Below are 14,604 nucleotides of genomic sequence, written 5' to 3'. Positions count from 1 at the left end.
TTCTCCATGAGCAAGAAGGAGCCTCATGGAAAGTGCTCTCATCCTTCTGCATTCAGAAGAAGCTGTGGGAGAGGGTAGAAGGATTGAGCCACATGTCTGCTCAGCAGCCAGATGGAAAGTGTAGTCTCCCTCCTGTTAAGTGTGGGGCTGAGAAGTGGAGGTAGGTGTTGGGGGGTGGGGGGTGTTTCATGGGAAAGGACTTCCTTGAAGACTGTGGTGGAGAAGAGGGTTGTGCCACACTCAATGCTCAAGGTTTACTCTTGGCTTTGTGCTCAAGAATCACTACTAACAGGACTCTAGATTGATATGTAGTGCTGCGGATCAAACCTGGATTGGCTGAGCAAGAAGACTGCTGTCCCTGCTGTACTATCACTTCAACCTTGCAATACTGTTAATAGTAGGGTTTCATGCTTACAATCTTCAAATACCAAACCCAGCACCAGAGTGTCCCCCTCTCAAACCTACCCCCTGAATGGTAAGTTGAGTCCTGTAAACCAGTTCTTAGGTTCTGTTTGCCTTTGGCCATTTGTAATTCCCTTACTATGTTTCTTTATATCCCACATATAAGAGAGATCTTTCTGTATTTTCTCTTCATACTCTTGAGCGTATCAGAGATTGAAGACATCCATTTATTCAAAAAACAATGGGGTTGAGGGCCAGAGTGGTAGTACAGTAAGTAGGACATTCGCCTTGCATGCAACTGGCCTGGGTTCATCCCCAGCACCCCATATGCCCCCCTAAGTTCACCCTGAGCACAGAGCCAGGAGTAAGTCCTGATCTGGGTGTGGCCCAAAAAAGAAGTTGCCTTGCGTGTATGATCCCCTGGGTTTAAAACAATAAAATAATGATGTGTACCACAGACTAAAAATCAGTTCGAGACAGTAAGCTACTAAAGCAACTGAGGCTCACGGGTCTGTTTTCTGAGAATCCAAGCTCAGGCAGAGCCCCCTGATGGTGCTAAGTGCTGTGACAGACAGAAATTCTGGCAGGGGGGAAGGTACAAGATCATGGACAGGTTGTCGTCTCTGCCACCATGGCTGGGAAAATGAATCCACCAGGATAGGATCTGGGACTAGAATAGGCAAGCCCACAGCTTTAGGAAGTTGGAATATTCAAAGAGTTGTTTATTGTGGCTGAAGAGTGTGGTGTGGGGGCCCTGTGATAGATAGCCATGTGATAGATGCCAGACAATTTCCAGTGGTTTTGTCCTTAGCCAAGCGAGGGACTGAGAAGAACCTTCAGAAGATTAAGGTGGTCACATGAGTTTTAGATTCAGCTGCCCAGTTACGATGTGCATGGGAGACTGGAAAGGCGGGAAGTCTGAAGGATAGTAAGAAGCTGCTTACTTCTGCATTGGAATTTTACATTTCTATTTGATAATTATTGCACTCCAACTAAATGTCAGACACTGAGCATAAGGAAATAAAAGAATCCCTTACTTAATGAACTTGCACTCTGTTTTTCTTCATTTGTTTTGTTTTTTTTGGGTTATACCCAGTGATGCTCAGGGCTTACTGCTGGCTCTGTGCTCAGGAATCACTTCTGGCAATGCTTAGGGGATCATATGGGGGTCCTAGGAATTAAACCTGGGTCAGCCATGTGCAAGGCAAGAACCTTATTAAATGTACTGTCCCTCTGATCCCAACCAATGAACTTTACATTCTATTTAGAAGGGTCCCTAGGACCAGAGCGATAGTACTGCAGGTTAGGTTCTTGCCTTGCATGTGGCTGACTCAGGTTCAACCTGTAGTACCCCATATAGTCCCTTGAACCTGCCAGGTGTGATCCCTTAGTGCACAACCCAGACTAAGCCCTGAATACCACTAGGAGTGACCCAAAAAAAACAAACAAAAAATAAAGTTAGGTTATTTGGGGCTAGAAGGAACAGCTCATTGATACGATGGATTGTGCTGCAGTCACTGGAAATTGAAAGGGATATTCCCTTTCAAGATTTGGGAATCAGGGAGATGGGGAACCTTAACAATCTATAGAGAGCTGCAGAAAATTGAGTTTATAGTGATGAGAGGGAGACCCATCTGGACATCTGGGAGTAAAACTGGTCAACCTCAAATGCAAAGGTCTTGAGGAAAGACCTGGAACTGGAAAAAAATGGGCCTTTTTCCACTCAGGAAAAGTCTGTGGTTACTCTTGAACACGTTTTCCTCTCTTTCCCCTCACATTGCCCTCTCTAAATTTCTTCCAATAAAAATGATTTCGAAAGGAGGAGGAGGAGGAGGATTCAGGTGTATATCTTCTGCGCATCTCACCCTAGTTTGATCCCAGCATTGCATGGTCCCCCATGCATTGCTGGTTATAATCATGGTGACCTCTGAGTACCATTGGGGTGGCCTTGATGGACCCTGGTAGTGCACCACTATATCCTCAGTTTGTGGCACAGAATCATCTGGCTGAGAACTGCTGGGAGCGACCTTGGGTCCTCAGCAATGTTTGGGAACCCCACCCCTCCACCCCCAAAAAGAGCAAAGAAGTGGCAGCTAGATGAAAACAGGAAGTATGTAGTGAGTGTGTGGGGGTGTCTATAGGAGCATAGGCTTTACTCTGAGATGAGAAGTCAGGGGAGAGGGTTTTGTTAGCTTTTATAGCTTAACTGAGATATAATTCCGTTTCAGTTTTCCCATTTAAGGTGAGAATTCAGTCATTTTTTCATATGATCACACAGCAGAACAACCACAATTGTAGGATGTGCCCTGCCCACGCAGATTCAGTTAGCAGGCACTTCTCTCCAGCCAGCTTTAGGTGTCTATTAACCTATGCTATCTCTCTGTGTTTATGTGTTCATATCACTGAGATAGTACAATGCATGGTGCACTACAATGCGTGGAATTTGTGACAGATTTTTTATCACTTTGCTTAACATTTCCCCATGGAGTAATATAGAGTAGTAGTACTTTGTGTGTGTGTGTGTGTGTGTGTGTGTGTTTGCGCGCGCACATGTGTGCACACTTGGGACACATCTGGTGGTGCTCAGTACTGACTCCTGGCTCTGCTGTCACGGATCCATGTGTGGTGCCAGGGATCGAACCTGGATCAGACATGTGCAAAGCAAGTGCCCTACTGACTGTACTATTGATCTGGCCCCCTCTTTGTCTACTTTAAAATTGAATTGTCTTGAGCTGGAGAGATAGTACAGGAGTTAAGGTGCTTGCCTAGCAGACCCCGGTTGAGGACCAGCACTGTATATGGTCCCCTGAACACCTCCAGGAGTGATCTCTAAGTGCAGAGCCGGAAGTCCTGAGAACCATTGGGTGTGGCCTCTAAACCAAAAATAAATAAAACTGTAAGGGTCCTGGGACCTTAAAGCTTAAAGAGCACATACTTCAAATGGCAGAGCCCTGTGATTAGATCACCCAGCACTGCACGGTCCCCCGAGCAGCTCTGGGTGTGGCCACAAAAACAAAACAAAAAAGCTGTAAGACTATCTACATTGCAAACCATTATGAACAAAAGGAAAGTGAGAGAGAGAAAGAGAGAAAAGTGCCTGCCATAGAGGTAGGGGGTATGGCAGGAAGGAAACTGCACACATTGATGGTGGGAAATGTACACTGGTGAAGGAGGAATGGGTATTGGAACATTATATAACTGAAACCCAATCATAAGCAACTTTGTAACTGTATCTCACTGTGATGCAATTAAAAAATTAATTAAGGGGCTGGAGCGATACACAGCGGGTATGGCATTTGCTTTACACAAGGCCGACCCAGGTTCGATTCCCAGCATCCCATATGGTCCCCTGAGCATCTCCAGTAGTAATTTCTGAGTGCAAAGCCGGAGTAACCCCTGTGCATTGCCAGGTGTGACCCAAAAAGCAAAAATATAAATAAATAAAAATTAAAAATTAATTAAAGATAAATAAAACAAGAATAAATTTTGAAAGAGAAAAAAACTGTAAGACTCGATTGAGAGACTTGAAGAGAACGAATAATAAAATCTTAGTCTTTTAGTTGGGAGTCCGTTAAAACCAAATATAGGGCCAAGTGATCGTTCAGTGGGTGTGGCATTTACCGGACACTCGGCTGACTGACTAGGGCTGAATGTCTTGCATCCCACATGGTCCCCCAAGCACCACCGAGAGTAATTTCTGAGTGCAGAGCTAGGAATAACCCCTGAGAACCGCTGGATGTGGCCCCAAAAGAAAAAAAATGTTGCTCGTCTATATTTTACAGATGATTCCAAAAATGACAGAGTGGTATAGGTAGGATTCAAGTTGAGACCAGAAACATGTTCTTCATGTAAAAGCTGCTTGAACCCTACTCCCCAGTCTCAAGCTCAATTTCTAGAATCTCCAACTAGCCTTCCAACTACGTCTCCTAGCCAGGCGCACTTTGCAGAACTTCGTCGGAGGTGCCGGCAGATGGCGCTGGGGGAGGCCCGGGAGGCCGCTCTGCCCGGTGCGTGCGCATCGGTGGTGCCAGGCAGCCGGTGCTGCCGCCACACTTCCGGGCGCCGGTCAAGGTGAGCCAGGGTTCCAGGACCCCCTTCGGCTTTCAGTTCGGACCCTCCATCCCTGCACAGCGCAGCTAGGGTGCCCAGTACCGGGGTCAGGGTGCCCACGCGGAGGCCGGGGAGGAACCGAAGGAGGCAGAGCCGCCTGGACGCCTGGGTTCTGCGCAGCCTACTCGGCTGCGAGCGAGGGGGAGACCGCGGCCCGGGGCTCCGGGCCAGCTGCACCGTCCGGAAGCCGTGCGTGACTCCTCCTCTTCGTGTTCTCGACCCCCGCCAGGCGGCGCCGTCACCCGCTCGGCGTTCGCGTGTGGTCGTCCCCGGGGTCTTAAGCTTCGGCTTGGAGAGCGGCTGTCAGCACTGTCAGCCCCCCTAGCGGGCTCTGCTTTTCAGTACCAGGACCTCCGGGACAAGGGCCGATCTACAAGGGTGTTCTGCTCCACCCACCGAAGATCAGTCCCTTGCGAGTCCTAGGAATCTGCATTTGTTTTTTTGTTGTTTTTTTTTTTACCCCCTAGCCGTGTGCTCAGGGGTCACATCCAGCGGTGCTCAGGGGACCACATGCGGTGCTGGCGATCAAACAGGGTCCAATTAAGGCACACGCCTTAACCCATTACTCTCTCCCGCCCCTGGGAATCAGCATTTTTTTTTTTTTTTTTTGGTGAGGAAGGGGGTGCTCAGGGGCTTACACCTGGCTCTGTGCTCAGGGGTCATTCCCGGCCTGCCTGTGGACCATATGAGGTGCTGGTGACTGAACAAGGGTGAACCTCATGCCAGACAAGCACCTTAACCACTGTACCGTTGCTTCAGCCCTGAAAATCAGCATCTTAAACATCACTCCGAGTTGAAGACCATATTCTTCAGAAACATTGGTTTAAGTGGAGAGGAAATTGATATGGGGTTGGTTACGGGACTGTTTGTCTTCAGAAAGGTGTCCAGGAGGATATGATTCTAGTTGGTCGTTATTGAGGAACCAAAATATCTGCTGGGTCCTGATTCCATTGTGATGACTTCCCTCCCTCCATCCACCCCCCAACTATCAGGATGCAGAAGATCTCAGTGCTGCTCTTCCTGACCTGGGTCAGCTTCATCTTCTACGCTGGCATTGCCCTCTTCACCAGTGGCTTCCTGCTCACCCGTTTGGAGCTCACCAACCATAGTAGCTGCCAGGAGCCCCCAGGCCCTGGACCTCTGCCATGGGGAAGCCATGGGGGGCCTGGAGGCTGCTGGATGGCTTCCCGGTTTGCCCGAGTCGTTTTAGTTCTGATTGATGCTCTTCGATTTGACTTTGCCCAGCCCCAGCACTCACGGGTTCCTGGGGTACCTCCTGTCTCCCTGCCCTTCCTGGGCAAGCTGGGTACCTTGCAGAGGATGCTGGAGACTCAGCCTCACCATGCCAGGCTTTACCAGTCTAAGGCTGACCCCCCTACAACCACCATGCAGCGCCTTAAAGCCCTTACCACTGGATCACTGCCTACTTTTGTCGATGCTGGGAATAACTTTGCCAGTTATGCTATAGTGGAAGACAATCTCATCAAGCAGTTCTCCAATGCAGGTTAGTTTGGGCGTCTGGGGCATATTTCTTTAGAAATCAGAGCACACGAGGGAAGTGGACAGTATCAAATGATGACAAACTGAGATGAGGATAGTGGTGGAGGGTTTGGGCACTTTGGTGTTAGTGAAGGTGCACTCACTTGATATATCAAAACGATGAAAATTGGGCCAAAGAGATAGTACAGTGGGTACTACTCTGTGGGATCAAACCTGGCTTTGATCCCCAGCATCCCATATGGTCCCCTGAGCACTGCCGGGAGTGATTCCCTAGTGTGGAGCCAGGAGTAACCCTTGAGCATTGCTGGGAGTGTGACCCAAGAAACAAAAAATTCCATGAAAGTTAACAATATTGTAACCACCCTGTTACCTGATCTGTAAGGAAAATGAAAAATTGAAGACTGTATAGAAGCAAAAAATCTGGGACTTCGGGTTCCTGGGGTACCTCCTGTCTCCTGTGTGTGGTGTGTGGTGGGGTATGGGGAGGAGACCAGAGCCTTGCTTGAGGGAGTGCAGCTCTGGATTTTGTCCATGTAGCTTTATGGGAGCTCTCTGTTTAAAGACTGGAGAGATAAAGAGAAAATAGGGGCTTGGTGATCTCAGCATGGAGGAGAGGGTGAAGGGAAAATGGAGCAACAGGGGCCAGTGAAATAGTTCAGGGGTTAAGGTGACCCCAGTTTGTTCTGTGGCACTGCATCTGGTCCCCTGAGCACAGAGGTAGGCGTAGCCTCTGATTTTTGCCTCTCTCCCCTGAAGCATCAGAATTGATCAGGAATGAGCAGAGGGGCTGGAGCAGCGAGTAGGGTGTTTGCCTTGCATGCAGCCAACCTTGGGTCCATTCCCAGCATTCCATATGGTCTCCCAAGCACCGCCAGGAGTAATTCCTGAGTGCAGAGCCAGGGGTAACACCTGTGCATTGCCAGGTGCGACCCAAAAAGAAAAAAATAAAAACAGAGCCTTGGGTAGAAGCAAGAAGGTGGGGGAATGGTGCAGTAGTAGAGTATTTGCCTGCCATGTTTGAGGTCAATTTCCAGCAGTGCCAAAAATCAAAAACAAAACAAGGAGTAAAGAGGTCAGGGATCAAGGGATCAGGTGTGGTGATCAAGGAAAGCTTCCCCAAATTCCTGAAAAATGTTCATCCTTAAAGGATAGAGCATGGCTGGATAGAATGCCTGCCCCAGAGTGCATTTTCCTACGGGCTCTTAAAGGCCTTATCTTCTCGTTTTCCCAGCTCTGATTCTGCTCATACTGTTGTCCTTCATTTGTCCCTGCAGGAAGGCGCGTGGTCTTCATGGGAGACGATACTTGGAAAGATCTCTTTCCTGGAGCTTTCTCCCAGGCTTTCTTCTTCCCGTCCTTCAATGTCAGAGACCTGCACACGGTGGACAACGGCATCCTGGAACACCTCTACCCAACCGGTGAGCATGGACCCAGCGCTGGCCGCTGGGGGCCAGGAATTGGGGAGGACTGCATCAGGTCTCAGAGTCTGTGCTCTCTGGGCTGTTGCCCCTGGACCTCAGAGCCTGCCTGGGGCTGAGAAGTGGCCCTTTGTCCCCTTTGCTCTGTGTTCTCCCCTTCACAGTGGACGGTGGTGAATGGGATGTGCTGATTGCTCACTTCCTTGGTGTGGACCATTGTGGCCACAAGCTTGGCCCTCATCATCCTGAAATGGCCAAGAAACTTAGCCAGATGGACCAGGTGATCCAGTGAGTGCGGGCTGTTGGCGGGGGAAGTGTGCTTGTGTCTGAGAAATTCCCCTTTCTGTGTGTACTGGCCAAGTTCAGTCTTCACCGTGTTGTGTTTCTGAAGCTGGAGGTCTCACCTACCTTTCATTTCTCGGCACGTGGCTTTAGTAGTCGGGTGGTGACCAAAGAGGTGTCACTGTTCCAAAGGTCAGCCCTTCTGGGGGAAATTATGGCTGAGGGTGAGTGTGCCCCACTCCGTGAAGAGCCTTTGTCCATCCCTCCCCTCTGGCACATTTCTTGTTCCTCAGGGGACTTGTGGAGCGCCTGCAGAATGATACACTGCTGGTGGTGATTGGGGACCATGGGATGACCACAAATGGGGACCATGGAGGGGACAGCGAGCTGGAGGTCTCGGCTGCACTTTTCCTGTACAGTCCCACGGCCCTCTTCTCCAGCGCCCCGCCAGAGGTGAGGCCTCAATATTCAACCTGGTGTTCAGCCAGATCGTAGCATCCTTATGGGACCCTCCATTTGAAGTCCCTAAATTCATCCCCTATCCCCCTGCCAAACACTGGCTTCAGCGCTGTGGGGAGCCTGCTGATCCCTGTTCATGTCCTCCAGGAACCAGAGGTAGTTCCTCAAATCAACCTTGTGCCCACACTGGCCCTGCTGCTGGGTCTGCCCATCCCATTTGGGAACATCGGGGAGGTGATAGCCGACCTGTTCTCAGAGGCCACAGACTCCCAGCCGCTCTCCTCTGCTTTGGCCCAGGCCTCTGCCCTCCATCTCAATGCTCAGCAGGTAGGTGCAGGGCTGTGCGTGGGGGAAGTGGAACGGCCATACCACCCCCCACCCCCGTCCTTGGTTTAGTCTCACTGCCACTGGCCACTGTGTGTCCTGCTTCTTCCCTCCCTTCCCTCTAGCTCCTCATCTCCTCGTCCCTGCTTTAGTATTTGCCTCTCTCCCAGGTGCCACCTCTGAGCCCTTCCCTCCGACCTCTGATTGTTTCTGCCAGGTGTCCCGATTTCTTCGCACCTACTCAGCTGCTGCTCAGGACTTCCCAGTGCAGGAGCTGCATCGTCTGCAGAATCTTTTCTCCAAGGCTTCTGCCGAATTCCAGCGGCTGCTGCAAAGCCCACAGGGTGCCGAAGCGGCCCTGCAGACTGTGATGATGGAGTTGCAGCAGTACCTGCGGGGAGTTCGGGCCCTGTGCATTGAGTCCTGGGCTCGCTTCTCTCTGGTCCGCATGGCAGGGGGTGCTGCTGTCTTGGCTGCTGCCTGCTTCCTCTGCCTGGTGGTTTCCCAGTGGGCCACAGCCCAGAGCTTCCATTTCTCCCCTCTTCTGATATCCATGGCCTGGGGACTGGCTGGGGCGTTAGTGTGTGCTGGACTATTGGTAACTGCCGGACACCGGCTGGATCCTGTGGTTCTCGGAGCCCTGGTCGCAGCGGGCTCACTCCTACCTTTCCTGTGGAAAGCCTGGGCGGACCGGGGGGCCAAGAGACCCCTCGCTGCCTCACTGCCCATCCCGGGAGCTATCCTGTCCCTCCTGCTCATTCGCTTCGCGTCCTTCTTCTCTGATAGCTTTGTGGTAGCCGAGGCCGGGGCCACCCGCTTCCTCTTGATCTCCCTCATTTTGCTCCTGGTGGCCCGGCTTCACTGGGAAGGCAAACTGCTGCCTGCTAAGCTCCTCACAGCCCCCCGCCTGGGCTCCGCGGGCCACCCAGTGCCCCCTCGGCGCCATGCCGTCCAGGCCCTGGGGCTGGGAGCTGGGTTGCTCTTGTGTATCAGGCTGGCCGGGCTCTTTCATCGCTGCCCTGAGGAGACGCCTATCTGCCACTCCTCCCCCTGGCTGAGTCCCCTGGCCTCCATGGTGGGGGGTCGAGCCAAGAATCTGTGGTACCTCGCCTGCGTGGGGTCCCTGGTGAGCCTGCTCATGGCTGTGCGGCTGTGGCTTCGCCGCTACGGGAACCTCAAGAGCCCAGAGCCGCCGGTGCTCTTCGTGCGCTGGGGGCTGCCCGTCATGGCCCTGGGCATGGCTGCCTACTGGGCCCTGGCATCGGGGGCAGAGGAAGCACCCCCCCGGCTCCGGGCCCTGGTGGCCGGGGCATCCATTGTGCTGCCAAGGGCTGTGGTGGGGCTGGCCGCTGCGGGCCTCCTGCTGCTGCTCTGGAGACCTGTGACAGTGTTGGTGAAGGCGGTGTCCGGTGCCCCAAGAACCAGGACAATCCTTACTCCCTTCTCAGGCCCCCCCACTTCCCAGGCCGACCTGGACTATGTGGTGCCACAGATCTACCGACACATGCAGGAGGAGTTCCGGGGCCGCCTGGAGCAGGCCAGGCCCTCAGGCCCACTGACCCTGGCTGCCTGTCAGTTGGGGAGTGTGTACTCGGCTGCTCTGGTCACCGCCCTTACGCTCCTGGCCTTCCCGCTCCTGCTGTTGCACGCAGAACGCCTGAGCCTGGTGTTCCTGCTCCTCTTCCTGCAGAGCTTCCTCCTCCTGCACCTCCTGGCGGCTGGGATCCCCATCCGCACCACGGGTAAGTAAACCTCCAGCCATGAAGCACCCAGGGACCGTCCAGCCCCTCGTTTGCAGGCTGATGTTGCTCCCCAGCTGGTTGGCCTTGACTTGGAACCTCAGGCCCCACGCAGCTGGGGGGAAGGGAGGAGAGGGGTCTCAGAGTGCTTGCGCATCTGCAGAGGAGTTCAGGCCTCCCTTTGGTTCTGGGGTCTGCAGGGTTCTTGCGGGGAGAGCAGCCAAGAGAGTTCTGAGGTCTGTCCTTAAGGAAATGATGCCTGCTCACGGGGCCATTTTCTTTCCTTTGTTTTTGGGCCACACTCGGCAGTACTCAGGACTTCCTCCTGGCTCTGCACTCAAGGAGCACTCACTCCTGGCGGGCACGGGGGACCATATGGGGTGCCAGGAATCGAACCCCGGTTGGCTGCGTGCAAGGCAAGCGCCCTCCCCGCTGTACTATACTCTGGCCCCATGAGGGCATTCTCTTAACTTTCCCATTGTGGAAGTAGTAAGTTATCTGTACCTAATAGCCGTGTGCAAATGGGGGTGGGTGAGAGAGTGATTGAGCATATCAAGGTTCATCTGAACCCCACGTCGCCCAAAGGGTTCAGGTCACGGTGTGGTCAGCGATGGTCAGGATGATGTGCCATCAGCCGTGTGGGTGTGAGCAGTAATGCTCAAGTGGCAGGAGCAGCTGCTTGTGGGGCCGTCGCAGGTTAGGAAATGTGAAAGAGGCCATCCTTTTCCCGCAGGTCCTTTCACTGTGCCGTGGCAGGCGGTCTCTGCGTGGGCCCTTCTGGCTGCACAGACCTTCTACTCCACAGGCCACCAGCCTGTCTTCCCAGCCATCCACTGGCATGCGGCCTTTGTGGGCTTCCCAGAAGGCCACGACTCCTCCACCTGGCTGCCTGCTCTGCTGGTGGGCGCCAACACCTTTGCCTCCCACCTCCTCTTTGCAGGTAATTCCTCATTTCTCCCACGCCTCCATTGCTTTCTCTAAATTTGTAGAAGGAAATTCCTGGATTTCAGTTGGGGGATAGGGGTTTTGTCGGATCTTTGGCACCCCCCGGAGCTATGCTAGTCAGAGCCTGAGCCAGCCACTTGGATAGTTAGGAAATAGCTGGTGGGCACCCACTGGGCCTTGGGACCTTCATTCGTTTTCACCCTGCTTGCTTCTGAGGCAGTGGGCTGCCCTTTGCTCCTGCTGTGGCCCTTCCTGTGTGAGAGCCCGGGGCCCCGGAAGCAGCGACCACCACCAGCCAATGAAGCTGAGGCCAGAGTTAGGTCAGAGGAGGAGGAGGAAGAGGAGCAGCCACTGATGGAGATGCGGCTCCGGGACGCACCTCACCTCTTCAACGCGGCGCTGCTTCAGCTGGGCCTCAAGTACCTCTTTGTCCTCGGCATTCAGGTGGGTGAGGGTGAGGTCCTGGGGTGCATAGCCTGTTCTCATGTGCGCACATCACAGTCTTTATCTCATACTTCCCCAAAACTCCAGGAGAAAGATTGGACTGAGGTGCACCTGAGAGGTAGCGCCTTCGACAGCAATGTTGAGACTTGAGCCCAAGTCTCCATCCAAGCCTGGGAACTGTTACTTCTCTCCAAGCTAGACCAGAATAGCTGGCTATACTGAGGGCTATTCAGTGTTGGGCGGACCAAGCAGATGGCCAGGGTTCTGTCCCAAGCTGAGACAGACCCTCCTTCCTGCAGATGCAGAAGGTACCTTCCTCCACCCCTGGAGGCAGAGCCTGAGCATCAGTGAGTGGCAGAGTGGGACGTGGTTGCTCAGAATCATGCAGAGAGTCCAGGGAATCAGGGCAGGAATGAAGTTTTTATGCCTCTTGGCATATGATTCATTCCACTGACACACCTGGCTTTCCTCCTTGGCCCCGTCTTCACAGGCACCTCTGGTGGCTCTCTGTTGGACCCACTGCCACCTCCCCTTTCCCCAGGAACTTGACCTCCTCTTCTTTCCCTTAGATTCTGGCCTGTGCCTTGGCAGCCTCCATCCTCCGAAGGCATCTCATGGTCTGGAAGGTGTTCGCCCCCAAGTGAGTGGATTTGCCTGAGGGGTAGAGGCAGTGGGGAGGTGGCGCCTGGAGCACAGACTGCGTTCGGAGTGGGGAGGGTTTCGCCTCTGCAGGGAATAGCCTCTGGAACTGCTCTCCGTGTCCCCTGAGATCCTCCCCTCTCTCTGCAGGTTCATCTTTGAGGCCGTGGGCTTCATTGTGAGCAGCATGGGACTTTTCCTGGGTATTGCATTGGTGATGCGAGTGGACAGTGCTGTGAGCTCCTGGTTCAGACAGCTGGTTCAGTCCCACCAAAGGTAGCTCAGGCTGCAGGTGCTGGCCTCTGGCCCTGGGGAAAGCTGGAGAGCTGTCTGGCCTGGCCCACACGGGTGCTGGATCATCTGCAAGAGCAGCTTAGCCATGCCTCTTGCTACCACACTGCCTGGAGCTCCTGGCCTCTGAGACTTCACTGTTTTATATTCAGGATCATAAGGGGCAGCCTGCCGCCTGAGTCCTGTTTTGGAGGCATCCAAAGGACTGTGCTGATAGGATACCTCCAAATTGGAATAAAGTAATAATGGAAGTATGTGCATCTCAGATGCTGGGCAGGAGGGTCCCTCCTATTCTATAGGGGGAAGGGGCAGACCCAGAGATCAGCCATCTGATACAGACTTGACTCCCTCTGGGAACCGCGGGGAAGTGGCTGGAGTGGACTGGTTCATGCCTGCCTCTTCCCAGCTCATTCCTCGTATTGCACCTCCATTTCCCTTTTAATGCAACATGTGTGATGACAGATGGCTGAAAAGCAGCGCCAGCATGAGGGAAAACACAGACTTTCACTGTCTAATGCCCCATATTGTGTGCTTTTTTTTTTTTACCCCCTCTACATGTTCTTTCGCTTGACAACACCCTTTGCCCTTCATCTGAGGTGGTTAGACCAGGGAACTTGCTCAGAGTTCTGGAACACATGCTTGGGTTTCAGGAGCCCCGGGTTCAATCCCCTGTACATCATGGTCCTCCAGTTAAAGTGCTTATTTTGCATGCCCCCGGTTTGATCTCTGCACCACATATGTTCCCCCGAGCACTGCCAAGAGTGACCCTTGAGTGCAGAACCAGTATGGCAAAAAAGCACCACAAGAGTGGCACCCCAAGTACTACTGGGTGTGATCAAAAAGGAAACATTTCTGTGAAAGCTTCCCTGGTTTTTCAATCTATGCTGCCTTTTATTTTTATTTTTTTATTATTTTCTTTCTTTTTGGGTCACACCCAGTGATGCTCAGGGGTTATTCCTGGCTCTGCACTCAGGAATTACTCCTGGCGGTGCTTGGGGGACCATATGGAATGCCGGGATCAAACTCAGGTCGGCCGCATGCAAGGCAAACACCCTACCCACTATGCTATCGCTCCGGCCCCTTATGCTGCCTTTTATCAGACCGACTTGCCTATCTTACACGGCATTCCACTGTGTCCTATGGCTCATTCCTGACTTAAAACCCAAAATTGCTTGGGCCTAATGCTTTTCTTGAGTGTCTCCTGTCTCCTTCCTCTTCCTCCTCACTACACATGTGTCATGATAAAGTGAGAAAATGTTGTGGAAATGTCTATTAAAGGAGTGAGGAAGAAGCTCTTAGGAGAAGGGTCGTTCAAAGGAAGGTTCAAGAAACCCAGGGAAGAAGGAGCTAAGACTTCTGAAAGACAAAAAGTGTTGGGTTCTGGTAGGAAGAAGCAGCTCGGCAGCCATGATTGTGGAGTCAAGGCCCTGCTGGGGGCAGAGTTCCAGTCACTCTTACAGGTCAAAGATGACGGTGTTGATCTGTGTCTCACACTGGAGGTTAGGACATTGGTATCCCCTGCAGGTTTAGTGGAGGAGGAGATAATGCCAGGCCCCAGCTACAAAATAAGAGAGAGCAGAGCCCCTTAATCTGGTGGACGGAGCTCACAAGCATTCTTTAATGAGCAGTGTCCCTGGGAGAAGACTTGAGTGCCCATTGTGCCCCATTCCCAGCACTGGAGGGAAGGACTTCGGAGCCCAGCCCACCCCTCACTCTGCCCTCAGACGTGATTGCTGGCCCCAATCTTGGTGCCTAAGGATAATCTGATTGCAGTGCTAGGAATTGGTCCAAGTCCTCTCCTGTGCAAGACTTACACCTCCATTGTGGACCATCCACCACCGAGCCACATCCCTAGTCCCATTATTTATTTGGTTTAAGGCCAGCACCCAGAAATTCTTGGGAATTACTGGCTCTCTACAGCTCAGGAAACACTCTGGTGGTGCTTAGGGGACCATAGGGATGCTGAGGATCAAACCTGGTCGACTGCATGTAAGGCAGCACCCTACCTTTTGTAGTGTCGCTCTGGTCCTCCACTATTTCTTTTATCTCTA

At 52.7% G+C, this 14,604-nt stretch overlaps 1 protein-coding gene across 2 annotated transcripts; it reads left to right on the top strand.

Annotated features, from left to right (window-relative positions):
• The first annotated feature begins 4,449 nt into the window (after positions 1–4,449).
• On the top strand, positions 4,450–13,332 carry PIGO (phosphatidylinositol glycan anchor biosynthesis class O). 2 transcript variants are annotated; one of them, XM_056117220.1, is made up of 11 exons: positions 4,450–4,473; positions 5,389–6,016; positions 7,287–7,430; positions 7,595–7,718; positions 8,006–8,165; positions 8,319–8,498; positions 8,713–10,237; positions 10,968–11,174; positions 11,400–11,623; positions 12,193–12,263; positions 12,413–13,332. In XM_056117220.1, exons 2-11 carry the CDS (start codon positions 5,506–5,508, stop codon positions 12,540–12,542), a joined length of 3,276 nt encoding a protein of 1,091 aa, XP_055973195.1. In that variant the 5' UTR covers positions 4,450–4,473; positions 5,389–5,505; the 3' UTR covers positions 12,543–13,332. The 2 variants fall into 2 exon arrangements, with proteins under 2 accessions (XP_055973195.1, XP_055973196.1); XM_056117221.1 differs by lacking the exons at positions 4,450–4,473; positions 12,193–12,263; positions 12,413–13,332 and having other exon boundaries at positions 5,101–6,016; positions 11,396–11,574.
• The last annotated feature ends 1,272 nt before the right edge of the window (positions 13,333–14,604 follow it).

Source organism: Sorex fumeus, unplaced genomic scaffold, assembly GCF_029834395.1.
Source record: "Sorex fumeus unplaced genomic scaffold, SorFum_2.1 ptg000034l, whole genome shotgun sequence".
In the NCBI taxonomy this organism is placed as follows: Eukaryota; Metazoa; Chordata; class Mammalia; order Eulipotyphla; family Soricidae; genus Sorex; species Sorex fumeus.
The sequence above is the reverse complement of the archived record's forward strand: the minus strand, read 5'-3'. Positions and strand labels throughout refer to the sequence as shown.